Source organism: Styela clava, chromosome 10, assembly GCF_964204865.1.
Source record: "Styela clava chromosome 10, kaStyClav1.hap1.2, whole genome shotgun sequence".
Lineage (NCBI taxonomy): Eukaryota > Metazoa > Chordata > Ascidiacea > Stolidobranchia > Styelidae > Styela > Styela clava.
Window position 1 is genome coordinate 9073800 of NC_135259.1, and position 17521 is coordinate 9091320.

The window sequence follows — 17521 nt, forward strand, 5'->3', positions numbered from 1 at the left end:
AAATTTAAAGATTGTTGTTGTCGTTAAGAGGGTATTACTTTTATTTTGGCTTTCGTGTCCAAATATATGAGCGTTGCTCACTTGTTTGCTCTTATTAAAACCATTACTCGAGCTAATTCTGGTGTGATTTCGAATATAAGATACATACATCTTGAACGATTAACGTACTTTAGTCCTTCTTATCTTGTCCGAATGTGCCAGCGTATGACATCGCTGGTACCGAATTGTAATATTGGTAATTATCACCGACCTATCACACTTTGTGTTGCTCAATTAAAATCTCTAAAATAGCTACCGTGATTTAAACAATTTATTCTACTGTTTAATTCACTAATTTTGGACACGAAATGTATCGTACATATGAATTGTTTTGTTATTATATTTTTGTTGTTCTTATTCATTTCCTTCTTTTCGTGAAACTCTCATTAACTACCAGACCAATTGTTTTGTAAATTTCAGTGGTTAAAGATTGTTGTTGTTGCTAGAAGACTGCTACTTTTATTTATTTCAAAAGATCCTCTGGACTCTGTGAGATTCTGAAATCTGAATCTGATTCGTTTTTTTAGACGTTTTATATGGTGGCGTCAACAAGATTGAGAATTAATTGCAGTGATTTCCGTGGTTAAGTCGGAAGTAATTGCTAGGATATCATAGACTACGATACCGGTTCTGTAGAGCAGGGGTGTGCAATTTTTATTACAGGAGGGCCAGATACAAGGAACTGGGGGAAGCTGCGGACCTTTATTTAAGATAGCCTTTCTAGTAGTTGCATGCGCAAAAAATTGTTTCTTTCATTCATTGATCTAACGGCATTGTGTCCTTGCAAAAATGATAGTTGCAACGCATAAATTTCTATAGAAAACTGCTATTCAAATTTATTGTCACACCGTATGTAAACACTTTTAAACAAGCTTTCATACCATTGTGTATTTTGAAACATGATTTCGCTAGCTACTTTTGCTAATATGTCAGTGGCACTCATGTACTGGTATAGACTCTGCAAAGCACATGTATTGGAATTGTCTCAAGTTCCAGCTTAATAATACATTTTATTCTTTTAAAAATTAGTGACTTTGTGTATAGCTGATATTACATATAGATATATTGACAACTCCACTAAATTCTATCCGTTAGACAGGTGGTGTTTTAACATTTTCCTTTATTTCAAATTAAAAAAAAAATATGTTATACTGTAAATCATCAAGTACGAAATCAAGCTATTCAATTCAAATAATAGTTAAAAATGCTAGATATATAGGTCATAGTTTAGTTTAAATTTTCAAAAAAAAAATCTTGAAAAATGATAAATCAGATTTGTGAGTATTTAGAATTGGAAAATCATATTTAGTTTCAAACATCATCTTTCCTATGATATTCGAAACAATCGCTTTAACCTTGTTCTTTATTATTTTGTGCGCATTATGGGTTGAACAGAAATGTATGGAGAGAGAATTTTTTATGCCATTTAATATTTTATTCAAGTGTACATCAGATGGGATGGTACGCGTAGTATAGTGAGAAAATTGAATTGTCTTCTATAAGTTCCGTAATATTTCAGTTCAATAATATTTCAGAAGGGCAACATCATTTTAAAGCTTAGGGAGTATTGTGTATGACGCAGCTTAAGTGATAAGTGGGTTTAGAAAAAAACTTAAACAGACTGGTTTGTACAAAACAAAATATTTATTAACGAGTACCAAACTTAAATTCAAAACCATCTGTGAATGTCTTGTTATTGTGACAGAAAACATTTCGAAAAAAAAGATAGATTAGATTAACTAGGGTGAGTCACGATATATTTCGAATGTTTTTTTTTTCAGCTTTTGTTTACGTGACAAAAAACTAAAAATTCATTGTATAAAAAAATCTCATATAAACATGAAAAGGTTAATTCCAAAAATACACGAATTACGTGAGTCGTGGTTAAATCGTCTTCAAAACAGTTTAAAAGATATCACCTCTAGATTTTGAAATATTGAGGTTTAAAAAACGAGTTAATACATTTTTATATAAATATTGATTTATTTATAATTGTTTTACCCGGAAATGTTATCACTACCAATATCACAATTTGGGTCATTTTAAGCTATCTCGGAGTTCTAAACAATTTCACTAAACTATTAATCAAAGTCCTGTAAAAATTTTATAGTCGTTTCCTAGTAACAAGTTTCAATAAATCAGCTTTCATTATTTGTAAATTTTTCATCCTAAAAAAAGATGAGATGCGGAACAATATTATTGTAAAATTTCTTCTAAACAGACAGACTGATAAACAGCATGTACCTGATACAGGAAATATTCCTAAAAGGGAATGGTCCTCACGAATAGAAAATAAGTTTGATACAACAGTATCAATTTTTCGCATATTCAGCAGCAATAAATTTTTTCCTAAGCACGAATGTAAAAAATTACAATTTTGTGCACATTCTTATCGAAATTAAATGAAAAAAAGTTTAAACAATTTAAATTGTTCGTACAGGTATATATATGACCACAATGAGATACACGAATCATAAAATTGTCGATACATTTGAAGAATCACATCAGAAAGTGTATAAAGATTGATAGAAGAAATATTAAAATGAACAAACTTTCATTCACTACGGTAAGAAATTCCTAATTGCGGGTAATAAAAGCAATTGGAAAAGGGTTTAGCTGGGACTAAATTTCGAAATTCACCTAACTTTCTCGTTTTTCAGATATTTTTGACAACAGTCCTATTTTGCTCCATGTACTGCGAATCATTGAGTGTTGAACAGTGAGTATAAATTACATATATCCGTGTATATCTTTCTATTGTTGTAAATTATCACTACAATTCCATCAATTGAATTAAGCTTTGAAGTATTGCAATTTGGAATATTTACAATTTTAAACATGTTTTATAGGTAGTTATATAACAAGATTCATTATACCTGAAAGTTCTTGAATATTTTTCAGATTTATTACCAATAATTCTTGCTACATTCATTCTACAAGATATGACTACGATGGATTCGTTCCAGTAACATTGAATTGGTTTGTACATTTTTTTCGATATGACCACGTGTTAGATTTGAATAAAAATACTATTTGCGTACTATTTATCCTTATTCAATCATTTTCGTACCGTCGCTTGGTATAAAGATTATTAAATAATAGAGAAATATTGGAAATATTTCATTTTTTTAATCGAGTTATGAAATTGTCGCACTATGCAATAATTAATGAAACATCTAGTCAAGTTTTTTTCATTTTTCAATCTATCAAATGTGGAGGCATTCTTTTGTTTAATAATCAGCTTTGATTTTTGATGATTGAACAAAAAAATAAAGAAAACAGTAATTGTCGTTTTTGCAAACAGGTTGATAACATGTTCAAATAGTAGCTACGTTTTCATTTGATGTTTTTTTATTGTAAAGTATTGGTAAATTCTCAGTGCTTTGACATATATAAATTCGACTTCAGGATTCGTTGCCCTAGTAATGTATACCCTTCGATGTTTGTACGAGCGAAGTGTTCTTCTCGATGTAAAAATCCTGTTACTGGCAATGACCTCAGCACACAACTGTACACAACTAAAGAAGTCAAATACGCAATGAGATTTGAAGTTCGAAAAAGCAATAGGGTTGAAACTGAGACTATCACATCAGTGCAGACTTGCAGGTATAAACTTTCAAACATTCTAAAAAGTACATTAACTTTATTGATAATAATATCTAAAGCGGGCAATTATTTTTCAATGGTAACGGTGCCCATAACTATAATATTTATGTAGCTTTGTTGTTTTACGTAAATAAACTTTTGAGTAATCGCTTGTAGCTGGCTGACAAGTTCGTAACGAGTCTACAAACAGTGAATTGACGTGATTTTGGCATTTTACGAATCTCGATTTATTTTCATTCAATATTTTACTATATATATAAATGGTCAAGAATTTTTTTTACTAATTATACCATTTTTAATTAATTTAAATACTACTTGATCTTAGAAATTATACTGTATCAGTTTATTAGCTGAATTTATAAGAGCGACATTCTGATAATATATTTATTTATTGCAGATGTGGGAGAAGATAATATGTCTACATATTTGAGCAAGAACCAATGGATTGATTAAACAGCAAATACCATTAAAATATATTGCATGCATTTAACACATATCATTGTTTATAAAAAAAAAAATTTTTGAATAATTTTTACTAACAAAAATGTTCTTTCAGTTTGATGTTTTTTAATTATTCGCAAGGCAAATAAGCAATTGTTGTTGTACCAATTTTCAATGTTTTCACACAATATATTTTTATTTTAATAATTCACAAAATAATCGTTGACAGAGCTCTTCACCCTTCGTTACATTAATGGATTTTATTCTGAGATTGATTTATTGTGGTTTTCTTTTATGTAAAAAAAGTAAGGTGATTATAAAACACGCTATATTGGAATATTTTGTGCATGCATTCATTTTCTTTTTTGCGTTTGTTTAAATCAATAAATTCATTAGGTCAGCAACTGCAAAGATACATTTCTTTTCTAAAACTATCACATGATGGATTTTACTTTGTAGCCAGGCCAATCTTATTTTGCTAGTGACTTAGAAATAGGATTGAATTACAAATAGTCAGTAATCATATTTTTCATAATTTTCAAATACCAAATTCAGAATTAGAAAGTTCTACCATTCATTTTGCTTTAATTCACTTGTATTTACCATCACAATATTGCTTGTTGGAAAATATGTAACTATCGTGCCACGCTCCGGCTTCCGATACCAAATGTTTATATTTACGACAGCAGAAAACTTGCGACTAGTTCAGAATTTTCTCGAAAGAATTTAAAAATGTAGCACTAAGTTTCCTTTCATAGTACTCTCTCAGTGTGGCAAACAACTAAAACTTAAATTGGAATCCCATATCACGCACTTCAGTGGTCAATAACAAAACGTTTACAAATGGGTTTGACTATGAGTCCAGTACCAGTTAATATATATTATGTTTGGTACAAAACAGTCTGTTTAAGTCTATTTCTAATCTCACCATCTAACAATTTTTTCGGCATTATACAGTACAATAAGCTTTAAAATGGTATTGTTCTTCTAATAAACGATTCCGTGAAATATTATGGGTTTATAGGAGACAATTCAGTTTTTTCTACCATACTACGCGTTTTATTCTTCTCATCTAATTTTGAATAATTTATTAACTAGTATAAAAAAAATTCTTTCCATGCATTCATGTTCAACCCATCATACGCAAAAAATAATAAAGAACACACAGGTCGAAGCTAAACGATACGGTCTGCCAAAGCGTATAACGAATGTAAGTGAAGGTGCAAATTTTTTATTGAAATTAATAATTGTTGATGCCAAAATTCTTGAATTGAATTGTATACCAAATTTATTAATATTACTTTGGAAGCTTTATTTAAAATTATTAAAGAGAATATCTATTAAACCAGACTTTTAAGTTAATTTTAGAGTCAAATTTTTTAATTGAACAACAATTTAATGAACTTGAAACGGAAAAAAGGGTTTATTGAAGTACGTTTTCATTTGCGTCATCTTGAATATAATTTTACCTAAAACAGTTATGTATGTTCGCATGTACAAATGGTCGTTTACCTTTACCAAAACTATATAAAAATAAGTTAGTTCTATTCTAATAAGTGATGAGACTACAAAATAATAAATTAGAAAAATATATTGCATTAGTTAGGTGCTGCCTTTAAATAATGTTTTCCGGTAATTCAATTTGTTTACTTGGTTATTAATTAAAAATTTTCTAATAAAATCATATATTTTGTTTTATATTCATTTAGACTTTTTCATACGCAAACGATACTGAATGTGCCTTCTTATATAGACAAAGTATTTCATCTGTAACCATAGACAAACTTCGATAAGTATTTAAAATGATCAATCAATATTTTACAATTTTATTTGCTAAATAAAAATTCAGTTTACTCTCGATATCTTTTTATTTTTGAGGAATTGCGAATTCTGGGGATAATTTTTTGAACGCAAACGACAGAAAATGTAGAAGAGTTATATTTTTATGAATCCGATATCTTTTTAATAGCTACTAACTTTGCATAACTCAAATGGCCCGTTTTTTTTTTTCAGCAAGGCCGTATTATATATTTACTAAATCAAATATAATCTCCAATATAAAACATATATTTGAATGTTTTATAGTATTTTGCAAATACTTCGCTAATATCGCTTATACATATATATGTAACAAATTCTAACTTTCTGAAAAGATCGAAACACAAATATACCATCTACAAATATTATTGTCTGGTAAATTTAAACAACCGTACAAATTGTCATGCTGACTATGCTGAAATGTTACGGTTTAGACTTTAGATAAATGACCGTAACATTGTGGGAACATCATAATAAAGCAATTCATCAGTAATATTGACGTATATATTTCTTTCTGCTGTTATAGTCAGAAATGATGTTATTGATATGTCATTTAAAAAAAGGAATGTGGTGCAATAATATCAATGTTTAGAACCAACCTGACAATGATATCAGAATAACAACATCTTTACATTAACAAATTAAACATTTTACGTCATGCTGAGTATGCTGAAATGTTATGGTATAAATAAATGACCGTAACATTGACGGAACATCATAATAAAGCAATTCATCAATAGAATTGGTGTATAATTTGTTTGTGCCATTATATTCAGGAATGATGTCATTGATATGTCATTTTCAAAACATAAAAAAAATGTGGTGCGCTAATATCAATTCTCATCAACAAGCTTTACTGAAAACTTTTGTTAAAAATTATCATTTCAGTATCTAGTAAATTATTGCTGGTAACAACTAATTTATGACATATGTTTGTTTATGTACCTATTTATATCTTGATGCCCGTCTGCTTAAGGTAAATTCTTGAACGAAAAACAAACCGCCACTCAGCTTTTTTGGTATAAAAATTGGATTCGATGTGTATTTTTAGCCTTGATATCGTTTTGGTCAGAAAGCAAACGATCTTAATGCAGTTTACGTCGTCCACTCTAAAAGTGATAATCACTTCTGAATAATATTTGTTCATTTTTTCATTTCATTTCTGTATCTTTATCTGTATTCACGCTGCCCATTACACATATTATTAGTGACTCTGCTTTTCTAAAATTGAAGTTACAAGTTCAAATGGAAATAAGAGACTAAAAACGGTCATCAATTATTATGCGCATTGGCGCTGACAGCATGGTATTCAATAAGGCAAACTCTGTTTTGCAATTGAGATAGTGAATTATCTAAAGGTTGATTTTGTGGTTTATACTAATTAAAACATTACTCTTCTTCTTATGATGAAAAAGTAAGAAATATTATATCTGACATTCACCAGGTAATAAATATGAGACCTGAAAAACTCCACAAAATCATTCTTATGTTATATAATTAGTTTAATCAATTGTTATCATGCTTAACTTTATAACATAGGTATCTCTTTCACAATTTTCAAGTTACGGATCTCGGACATCGTGTGAAATTTTTTCAAGAATCTTTGTAATCCAAAGTATTGAAACTTTCTTTCAAATGTATAGAAAACATTGCAATAACTTTCGCATCGACTAACATTTTTATAAATATGGGTATTTTAGATCCTATTAAACAGACATCTTGCACGGATAGTTGAAATAACAGAAGTTATATGTAGGCAAATCTAACATAATAATCACTAGACCCAATCCATTTATTCATATTGAAAATTGTAATTTCGGCAAAATCAATTTTTGACTTGTCTCGCCAAAAATATTGATTTTAAAAATGAGTTAGAATTATGAGCACAACGTCATTGTTTCGAAATATCATGAATAAAATGATAATTGACTGAATATGATTTTGTAATTGCAAATACTCACAAATCTGGTGTATTTTTTTCAAGAGTTTATTTTGAGGGAAAAATTTAAACTAAATTATGACTTTACCTTTTTTTCCTTTTTGAGTACGATATTTTGGAGTTGAAAAGCTTAATTTTGAGTACAACAATTTCCAGTATAACAAATCTCTTTCAACTCTGAAATTAACAAAACGTCAAATCATCACTTGCCTAACGAATAAAATTTAGTGAAGTTGTCAATATATTTATGTGTAATATCAGCTATAAACAAAATCACTGAATTCTCGATATAAATTTTTATAATATATCAAAATCTTGTAAAAATTAAAAAGTCTTTTCTTAGTAACACGTTTTACTAAATCCGCCTCGTTATTCGTAACTTTTTAAGCATGAAAAATAGCTGAGATGAAGAACAACATTATTGAAATAATGTATGTAAAAAAATATTTTAAAATCAAGATTAAGGGAATAAATTCATGTACCAGGTTGTACACATTCTAAAAAAAATACACATAGCATGTACCGGATACTGTGAATATAGGAAAGGAGAGGTCCTCACGAATCGAAAATATGTTCGATAAAATATTTTCCATTTTTCGCCTATTCAGCAGCAATAAATTTTTACTCTAAGCACGCCCTAATTTTGTGAACGCCATTTTGTAATAAAATTAAAAATATTCGAAAAAATTTAATTGTTCCTAAACTTGTATATATATGAGCACAATGAGATACACGAATCATAAGATCGTCGATATATTTGAAGAATCACATCAGAGCGTGTATAAAGATTAAGAGAAGAAATAAAAAAAAAATGAACAAACTTTCATTCACTACGGTAAGAAATTCCTGATTGCTTTTCATAAAATCTTTTATGAGTACTGAATTTCAAACTTTTCATAAATTCCTCGTGTTTCAGATATGTTTGACAACAGTCCTACTTTTCTCCGTGTACTGCGAAGCATTGAGTGTAGATCAGTAAGTATCAATTACATATATCTGTGTATATTTTCCTATTGTAGTAAATTATTACTAGTGTATTCGAGCATTTAAATTTAAGCTTTGAGCTGTTTCAATTTGCAATATTGAAAATTTTGAAAGTGTTTTGTAGGTAGTAATATATCATTATTCCATATATTTCAAATTATTTTTCAGATTCATCAACGATAATTCTTGCTACATTGTATTAACAAGATATGACAACGACCTGTTCGTTCCAGTAACATTGAATTGGTTTGCACCTTTTTGTAATATGACTACGTGTTAGATTCGAATAAAGATATTACTTTGTAGCCTACTCTTTATCGGTATAAAGAAAATTGTAAAGTAGACAAATGATGAAAATCTTGCTTTTCTTCATTCGCATCATAAAATAGGTATGCATTTGAGCATTATTTGTTGACACATCTTGTCAAGTTTTGTATTTTTCAATCAATTTAATGTGAATTCATTCATTTGTTTCATAATCAGCTTTGATTTTCAATGATCGGAGAAAAAGAAAGAAAACCTTAATTTTCGTTTTAACTAACAGGTTGATAACATGTTTAGATGCTTGGCAACTACGTTTTCATTTGATGTTTTTTATTGTAAATTATTAGTAAATTCTCACTGCTTCGACATATAAAACTTTGACTTCAGGATTAGTTGCCCTCGTAATGTATATCCTTCGATATTTCTACGAGCGGAGTGTTCTTCACGTTGCAAAGATCCTGTTACTGGCAAGGAATTCAGCCCATTACGGTACAAAACTGAAGAGGTCGAATACGAAATGAGTTTTCAAGTTCGAAAAATCAATAGGGTTGAAACTGAGACTATCACATCAGTGAAGACTTGCAGGTATGAAATTTCAAACATCCCAAAAAGTACATTAATTAAATTACTTCGTTGATATAAATACCTAAAACAATAATATTTATGTAGTTTTGTTGTTTTACGTCATTAAAGTTTTCATGATGAGTAATCGCTTGTAGCTTGCTGACAAGTTAGCAGCGAGTCTAAAATTATTTAGTTGACATGTTTTTAGCATTTCAAAAATCTAGGATCTTTTCATTCAGTGTTTTGATATTCAATGGTTTGCTTTATGAATGGCCATCAATTTTTATCAATTTTTTAAGTACATTTTTATTTTAAATTAATTTCGAAACTACTTGATCTTGAAAAGTATACTTGTACCATTTCATTATTCAATTTTATAAGGGTGGCATTCAGATAATATATTTATTTATTGCAGATGTGTGAAAAGATAATATGTCCACATAATGGAGCGAGGACCAATGGATTGATGAAACAGCAAATATCATTAAAATATATTTCATGCATATAACTCATATCATTGTTTTTTCAAAAAAAATGTTTTTGAATAATTTTTACTAACCAAGATGATCTTACTGTTTGATGTTTTTAATGATTTGCAGCGAAAATAAATAACAGCTGTGGCAAACTGAACAATTTTGTATTTATTTCATAGTATTCTTTAATTTACTCGTTGAATAAGCCGTGGTTTGACAGATCTTCTTCTGAGATGGTTTTATTTTAGAGCTCTATCATTTAAGAATAAAAAGTGTCCATTACTTTTTGATTTATTCGTGGATGTCCTATTATTAATCTTTCAGTGGTGCCGATTCTCATCGAGGGGGCCGTGTAGTTATATAGAGAAAGGTTCGAATATTTATGATAAATATAAGTAAACGGAATTGGCATCGTTCTGTTAATATCGCTCTCATCTGTTTATTTCCTCATTGTACCGTTGCGAGAGAAAAGAAAAACGCGACTCAAAGTTCGAGTTGAATAAATAGCATCGATTTGAAAATTCTGAATCAGACATGTGAAATAGCAGATGTGACCCAGATAACGTTTCACGGCCGGTTGATGTCTTAGTATTGGTTTAGCATGTTTTTTCAGTCATACATTCCATCGCTGGCCCTGTGGTGTTTTGAAAAATATGATTTCCACTGCACCCTACTTGATGTGGGTATGGAGAAATTTCAAATGTGAAACATAGGTAAAATTAATGATAATTTTCACGCGTAACGGCGCGCATTATAATGTTTACGTTTTCCTACGCGCATTTCCGTTGAAAAATGTAACATTTTTTGCATTGAGGGGGACCTGTGCAGTAATAATTAGAGGTTTGACGTCATCAAAACTGTCAATTGAAGATTCTGTTAATACAATTGTGAATTTCAGAGTAACCATTCTTGCTATATTAGTGATTTTGGTATTGATCTGTTGGAACAAAAACTTTAAGAAAAAGGTTGAAATCGAAAGAAATAATTAGGTGTATTTATTAACGCTCTACTGGACACAAAATCTCTCAAGATCAAGGTTTTTATTAGAAATTTTCGAAAATTTGTAGCATAAAAAAAATAATATTAGAGAAGTGTGTTTTAAAGATATATTGCTGAATTGAACTCTGGTTCATGCTTTTAATAGTGCATGAGTCAAGCTTTTATTCCTAATGGTTGTCACAAAAAATAATTTAAAAAATACCCCTGCAAAATGGCCAATTGGCGGCTGCGAGCCCTGGCCTTTATCATGCAATAAATGCGAGCCCTAAAAAATGCTGCAAAATCATTCTCATGTTATATAATTAGTTTAGTCATTTGTTATTATATTGAACTCTATCACATATGTATATTTCCCTACCACAATTTTCAATGTCGCCTCGACAAACATTCCCATAAAATACGGCCATCTGGTTGTCACATTAAACTGACATCGTGCCTAGGCAGATAAAGTGCCAGAAGGTATATGTAGACGAATCTAACAAAAATATCATTAGAAACAACAGTTCCCATTGAGAGATGTATTCTGGGCAAAATCATTTTTCTACTGCTTCCGCTAAAAATATGACAATATAAAAGGAATTAGAGCAATAAGCGCAAAGCGATTGTTTCAAAATTGCAAAGTAAAATGATATTTTGACTAAATATGGTTTTCCAGTTCTGAATACTCACAAAGTTTTTTTTTAAATAAATTATGACCTATGTTTTTTGCTTTAAATAAACAAAAATGTTAAACCACCACCTGCCTAACAGATAGATTTTGGTGAAGTTGTCGATGTGTGAAAAAATAATACGTCTACATATTTGAGCGAGGACCAATGAATTGATGAAACTGCAAATATCATTAAAATATATTGCATGCATTTAATACATATCATTGTTTTTCGAAAAAAAGGTTTTTGAATGATATTTACTAACCAAGATGTGCTTGCAGTTTAATATATTTAATGGTTTGCAGCGCAAATAACTAACAGCTGTAGCAAATTGGGCAATTTTTAATTTCTTCCATAGTATTCACTTATGTACTTCAATTCGATCAATAAGCCGTTGACAGAGCTCTTCACACTTTGTGGCTTGACAGATACTATTCTGAGTTAATTTTATTCTGGTTTTCTATCATGTGAGAAAAAATGAAATCCGAATATTTCTTATGAAATTTTCTCAGATAGGCTGTGTTTTCATTAGGCTACTTTGTTTCAAATTTGCGTATACATGAGTGAATAATATGCTGTTGTTTATGAATACTAGAAAAGAAACGAGTGTTTTTTTGTTGAACATATTTTCTGTTTGTGAGGCCTATTCGTATGTTATAAATATTCATTCAATTTTTTACTGTAGTAGATAAAAGTTATTTCAATTCCTATATTTCTTCTGTCAATCTTTATAAAGGTTCTGATGTGGTTTTTCAAATGAATCGAACAGTTTATATTTTGTGTATCTCATTGAGCTCATATATGGGTAAACAAATTAGGATTTTTCTTTAGGATTCTTCTGTTTTTAGAAAAGTTATAAAAAAATTGAGTTGAGTATTCATTTCGCTGAATATATTTTCGATTCGCGAGGACCATCCCTATGTTATAAATATATCCGTATCTGTCAGATATTTTTAAAATGTGCACAATCTGGTACACGTTTTTTCAAAGTTACAATATTGCTGTTGGGCATATTAACTTTTTTATGATGAAAAATTGACCTAAAATAAAGTTTGGTACTCTTAAGGGATTTTTCTAGTTTTCAATAGCCTGAAAACAATGTTAAAAATTTACTTTTATAAAAATTACTGACCTTGTTTATAGATGATATCACATATGGTTATATTAACAAATTCACTCAGTTAAGAAGGTCTTGGTATTGACGTTGATATCGGAGTGTAAGCCGCTAGTTATAATATTGGAAATTAGCAAATTCGAAATCAAGCTATTCAACGTTGAAAATGCTTGCTCAAAAAGTGTCAACGCCAAAAATATAAAATTAACATTTCATTGATTTTTGCATTGAGACAAATAAAAGTATTTAGTCACAATTGCGAGAATTTGAAATAAGAAAAGTCAGAGAGTCAAATATCATTTGTTTATAATTTTTCAAACAATCGTTTTGATTTAAAATTTATTTTATCAATAAATTTTTGAGTCATGATTGATGTGCCATTGATCTTGTTTTCAAATATAATTTCAGAACAGAAATCTAATTTTTATTTAAACTAAAGTTCGCGTAAGATTTATGAAACATCTAAAATATTGTTATATTACGCTGTTATAATTCCATATTTTCACGTTAATTTTAATATTAAAAATAGAAATTGGAATGATTGATTGAAACATTTCGGTGAAAATTCATTAGGTCAAAATAATACATTATTTTAGTGTATTTCTGAACAGAACTTATTGCTGATGTAATAAGGGAACACATAACAAAAAATAATAATTTAATAATGCCTCCAATTGAATTTAATATTACCGTCTACAGAAATAAGTATTTATCCAGAAAGGTCTGGATTTATTAAAGCCAGGCACATTGTTTACGAAAATAGGGCATTAGACAAATCCATCACATTTGATATACTTAAAAGATAATACTTTGTGAAATTGTTTAGGACTCTGAAATAGCCGAAAATAACCCAATTTGTAATATTGGTAGTGATAACATTCCAGGGTAAAACAAATATAAATAAATCATTATTTATATAAAAATGTATTAACTCGTGTATTTTTGGAATTAACCTTTTCATGTTTATATGAGAGTTTTATATACAATGAATTTTTAGTTTTTGGTCACGTAAACAAAAGCTGAAATAAAAACATTCGGAATAAATCGTGACTCACCCTAGCTAATCTAATCCATCATACTCACCCTAGCCAATCATATCTGTCCCAATAACAAAATATTCACAGATGGTTTTGAATTTAAGTTTGGTACTCGTTAATATATATATATTTTGTTTGGTACAAACCCGTCTGTCTAAGTCTTTTTTTTAAACCAACTTAACACTTTAAGCTGCGTCACACACTACACTCTCTAAGCTTTAAAATGCTGTTGATCTTCTGATAAACGATTCGGTGAAATATTATCGAACTTATAGAAGACAATTCAGTTTTCTTTTATACTACGCGTACTATTCCTTCTGATGTACACTTGAATAAAATATTAACTGGCATGAAAAATTCTCTTTCCATGTATATATGTTCAAACCATTATACGCTAAAAATAATAAAGAACAATCCAAAGCGATTGTTACGAAATATCATAGGAAAGATGATGTTTTGACTAAATATGATTTTCCAAGTCTAAATACTCACAAATCTGATTTATTATTTTTCAAGATTTTTTTTGAAAATTCGAACTAAATTATGACCTATATTTCTAGCATTACTAACTATTATTTAAGTTGAATAGCTTGATTTCGTACTTGATGAGTTACAGTATAACATCTCTCTTTCAAATTTGAAATAAAGGAAAATGTTAAACCACCACCTGCCTAACGAATAGGATTTAGTGGAGTTGTCAATATATCTATATGTAATATCAGCTATACACAAAGTCACTAAAATTTGGAGAAATAAAATGTATTATTAAAGTCCTGTAAAAATTTTAAAGTCGTTTCTCAGTAACAAGTTTTAATAAATCAGCTTTCATTATTCGTTAATTTTTCCTCCTAAAAATAGATGAGATGCGGAACAATATTATTGTAAAATTCCTTCTAAACAGACAGACTGATAAACAGCATGTACCTGATACGGGAAATATTCCTAAAAGGGAATGGTCCTCACGAATGGAAAATAAGTTCGATACAACAGTATCAATTTTTCGCATATTCAGCAGCAATAAATTTTTTTCTAAGCACGAATGTAAAAAATCACAATTTTGTGCACATCCTTTCCGAAATTAAATGAAAAAAAGTTTAAACAATTTTTAATGTTCGTACACGTAAATAAATGACCACAATGAGAGACACGAATCATAAAATTGTCGATATATTTGAAGAATCACATCAGAACGTGTATAAAGATTGATAGAAGAAATATTAGGATGAACAAACTTTCATTCACTACGGTAAGAAATTCCTAATTGCGGGTAATAAAAGCAATTGGAAAAGGGTTTAACTGGGACTAAATTTCTCGTTTTTCAGATATTTTTGACAACAGTCCTATTTTTCTCCATGTACTGCGAATCACTGAGTGTGGAACAGTGAGTATAATTACATATATCCGTGTATATCTTTCTATTATTGTAAATTATGACTACAATTCCATCAATTGAATTTAAGCTTTGAAGTATTGCAATTTTGAATATATACAATTTCAAAGATGTTTTATAGGTAGTAATATAACAAGATTCATTATACCTGTAAGTTCTTAAATATTTTTCAGATTTATTACCAATAATTCTTGCTACATTCATTCTACAAGATATGACTACGATGGATTCGTTCCAGTAACATTGAATTGGTTTATACATTTTTTTCGATATGACCACGTGTTAGATTTGAATAAAAATACTATTTGCGTACTATTTATCCTTATTCAATCATTTTCGTACCGTCGCTTGGTATAAAGATTATTAAATAATAGAGAAATATTGGAAATATTTCATTTTTTTAATCGAGTTATGAAATTGTCGCACTATGCATTAATTAATGAAACATCTAGTCAAGTTTTTTTCATTTTTCAATCTATCAAATGTGGAGGCATTCTTTTGTTTAATATTCAGCTTTGATTTTTGATGATTGAACAAAAAAATAAAGAAAACAGTAATTGTCGTTTTTGCAAACAGGTTGATAACATGTTTAAATGATAACTACGTTTTCATTTGATGTTTTTTTATTGTAAAGTATTGGTAAATTCTCAGTGCTTTGATATATATAAATTCGACTTCAGGATTCGTTGCCCTAGTAATGTATACCCTTCGATGTTTGTACGAGCGAAGTGTTCTTCTCGATGCAAGGATCCTGTTACTGGCAATGACCTCAGCACACAACTGTACACAACTAAAGAAGTCAAATACGCAATGAGATTTGAAGTTCGAAAAAGCAATAGGGTTGAAACTGAGACTATCACATCAGTGCAGACTTGCAGGTATAAACTTTCAAACATTCTAAAAAGTACATTAACTTTATTGATAATAATACCTAAAGCGGGCAATTATTTTTCAATGGTAACGGTGCCCATAACTATAATATTTATGTAGCTTTGTTGTTTTACGTAAATAAACTTTTCATGATGAGTAATCGCTTGTAGCTGGCTGACAAGTTCGTAACGAGTCTACAAACAGTGAATTGACGTGATTTTGGCATTTTACGAATCTGGATTTATTTTCATTCAATATTTTACTATATATATAAATGGTCAAGATTTTTTTTTACTAATTATACCATTTTTAATTAATTTAAATACTACTTGATCTTAGAAATTATACTGTATCAGTTAGTTAGCTGAATTTATAAGAGCGACATTCTGATAATATATTTATTTATTGCAGATGTGTGAGAAGATAATATGTCTACATATTTGAGCAAGAACCAATGGATTGATTAAACAGCAATTACCATTAAAATATATTGCATGCATTTAACACATATCATTGTATATAAAAAAAACAATTTTTGAATAATTTTTACTAACAAAAATGTTCGTTCAGTTTGATGTTTTTTAATTATTCGCAAGGCAAATAAGCAATTGTTGTAATAGATTGATCAATTTTCAATTTTTTCACACAATATATTTTTATTTTAATAATTCACAAAATATTCGTTGACAGAGCTCTTCACCCTTCGTTACATTAATGGATTTTATTCTGAGATTGTTTTATTGTGGTTTTCTTTTATGTAAAAAAAGTAAGGTGATTATAAAATACGCTATATTGGAATATTTTGTGCATGCATTCATTTTCTTTTTTGCGTTTGTTTAAATCAATAAATTCATTAGGTCAGCAACTGCAAGATACATTTCTTTTCTAAAACTATCACATGATCGATTTTACTTTGTAGCCAGGCCAATCTTATTTTGCTAGTGACTTAGAAATAGGATTGAATTACAAATAGTCAGTAATCATATTTTTCATAATTTTCAAATACCAAATTCAGAATTAGAAAGTTCTACCATTCATTTTGCTCTAATCCACTTGTATTTACCATCACAATATTGCTTGTTGGAAAATATGTAACTATCGTGCCACGCTTCGGCTTCCGATACAAAATGTTTATATTTACGACAGCAGAAAACTTGCGACTAGTTCAGAATTTTCTCGAAAGAATATAGAAATGTAGCACTAAGTTTCCTTTCATAGTACTCTCTCAGTGTTGCAAACAACTAAAACTTAAATTGGAATCCCATATCACGCACTTCAGTGGTCAATTACAAAACGTTTACAAATGGGTTTGACTATGAGTCCAGTACCAGTT

At 29.2% G+C, this 17521-nt stretch overlaps 2 protein-coding genes and 1 long non-coding RNA gene across 3 annotated transcripts; all 3 read left to right on the forward strand.

Annotated features, from left to right (window-relative positions):
- Positions 1-2504: 2504 nt before the first annotated feature.
- LOC120338063 (uncharacterized) lies at positions 2505-10098 on the forward strand. The gene is made up of 5 exons (XM_078116745.1): positions 2505-2605; positions 2700-2758; positions 2941-3018; positions 3448-3645; positions 10071-10098. The coding sequence occupies exons 1-5, from the start codon at positions 2582-2584 to the stop codon at positions 10084-10086; spliced, it is 375 nt and encodes a 124-aa protein (XP_077972871.1). The 5' UTR covers positions 2505-2581; the 3' UTR covers positions 10087-10098.
- On the forward strand, positions 8632-9728 carry LOC120338098 (uncharacterized). The gene is made up of 4 exons (XM_039406034.2): positions 8632-8678; positions 8760-8818; positions 8996-9073; positions 9479-9728. Exons 1-4 carry the CDS (start codon positions 8655-8657, stop codon positions 9726-9728), a joined length of 411 nt encoding a protein of 136 aa, XP_039261968.2. The 5' UTR covers positions 8632-8654.
- A 5905-nt stretch (positions 10099-16003) lies between the features above and the next one.
- LOC144428125 (uncharacterized) lies at positions 16004-16712 on the forward strand. The gene is made up of 2 exons (XR_013478110.1): positions 16004-16196; positions 16600-16712. It is a non-coding gene; the product is annotated as an uncharacterized LOC144428125 (long non-coding RNA).
- The last annotated feature ends 809 nt before the right edge of the window (positions 16713-17521 follow it).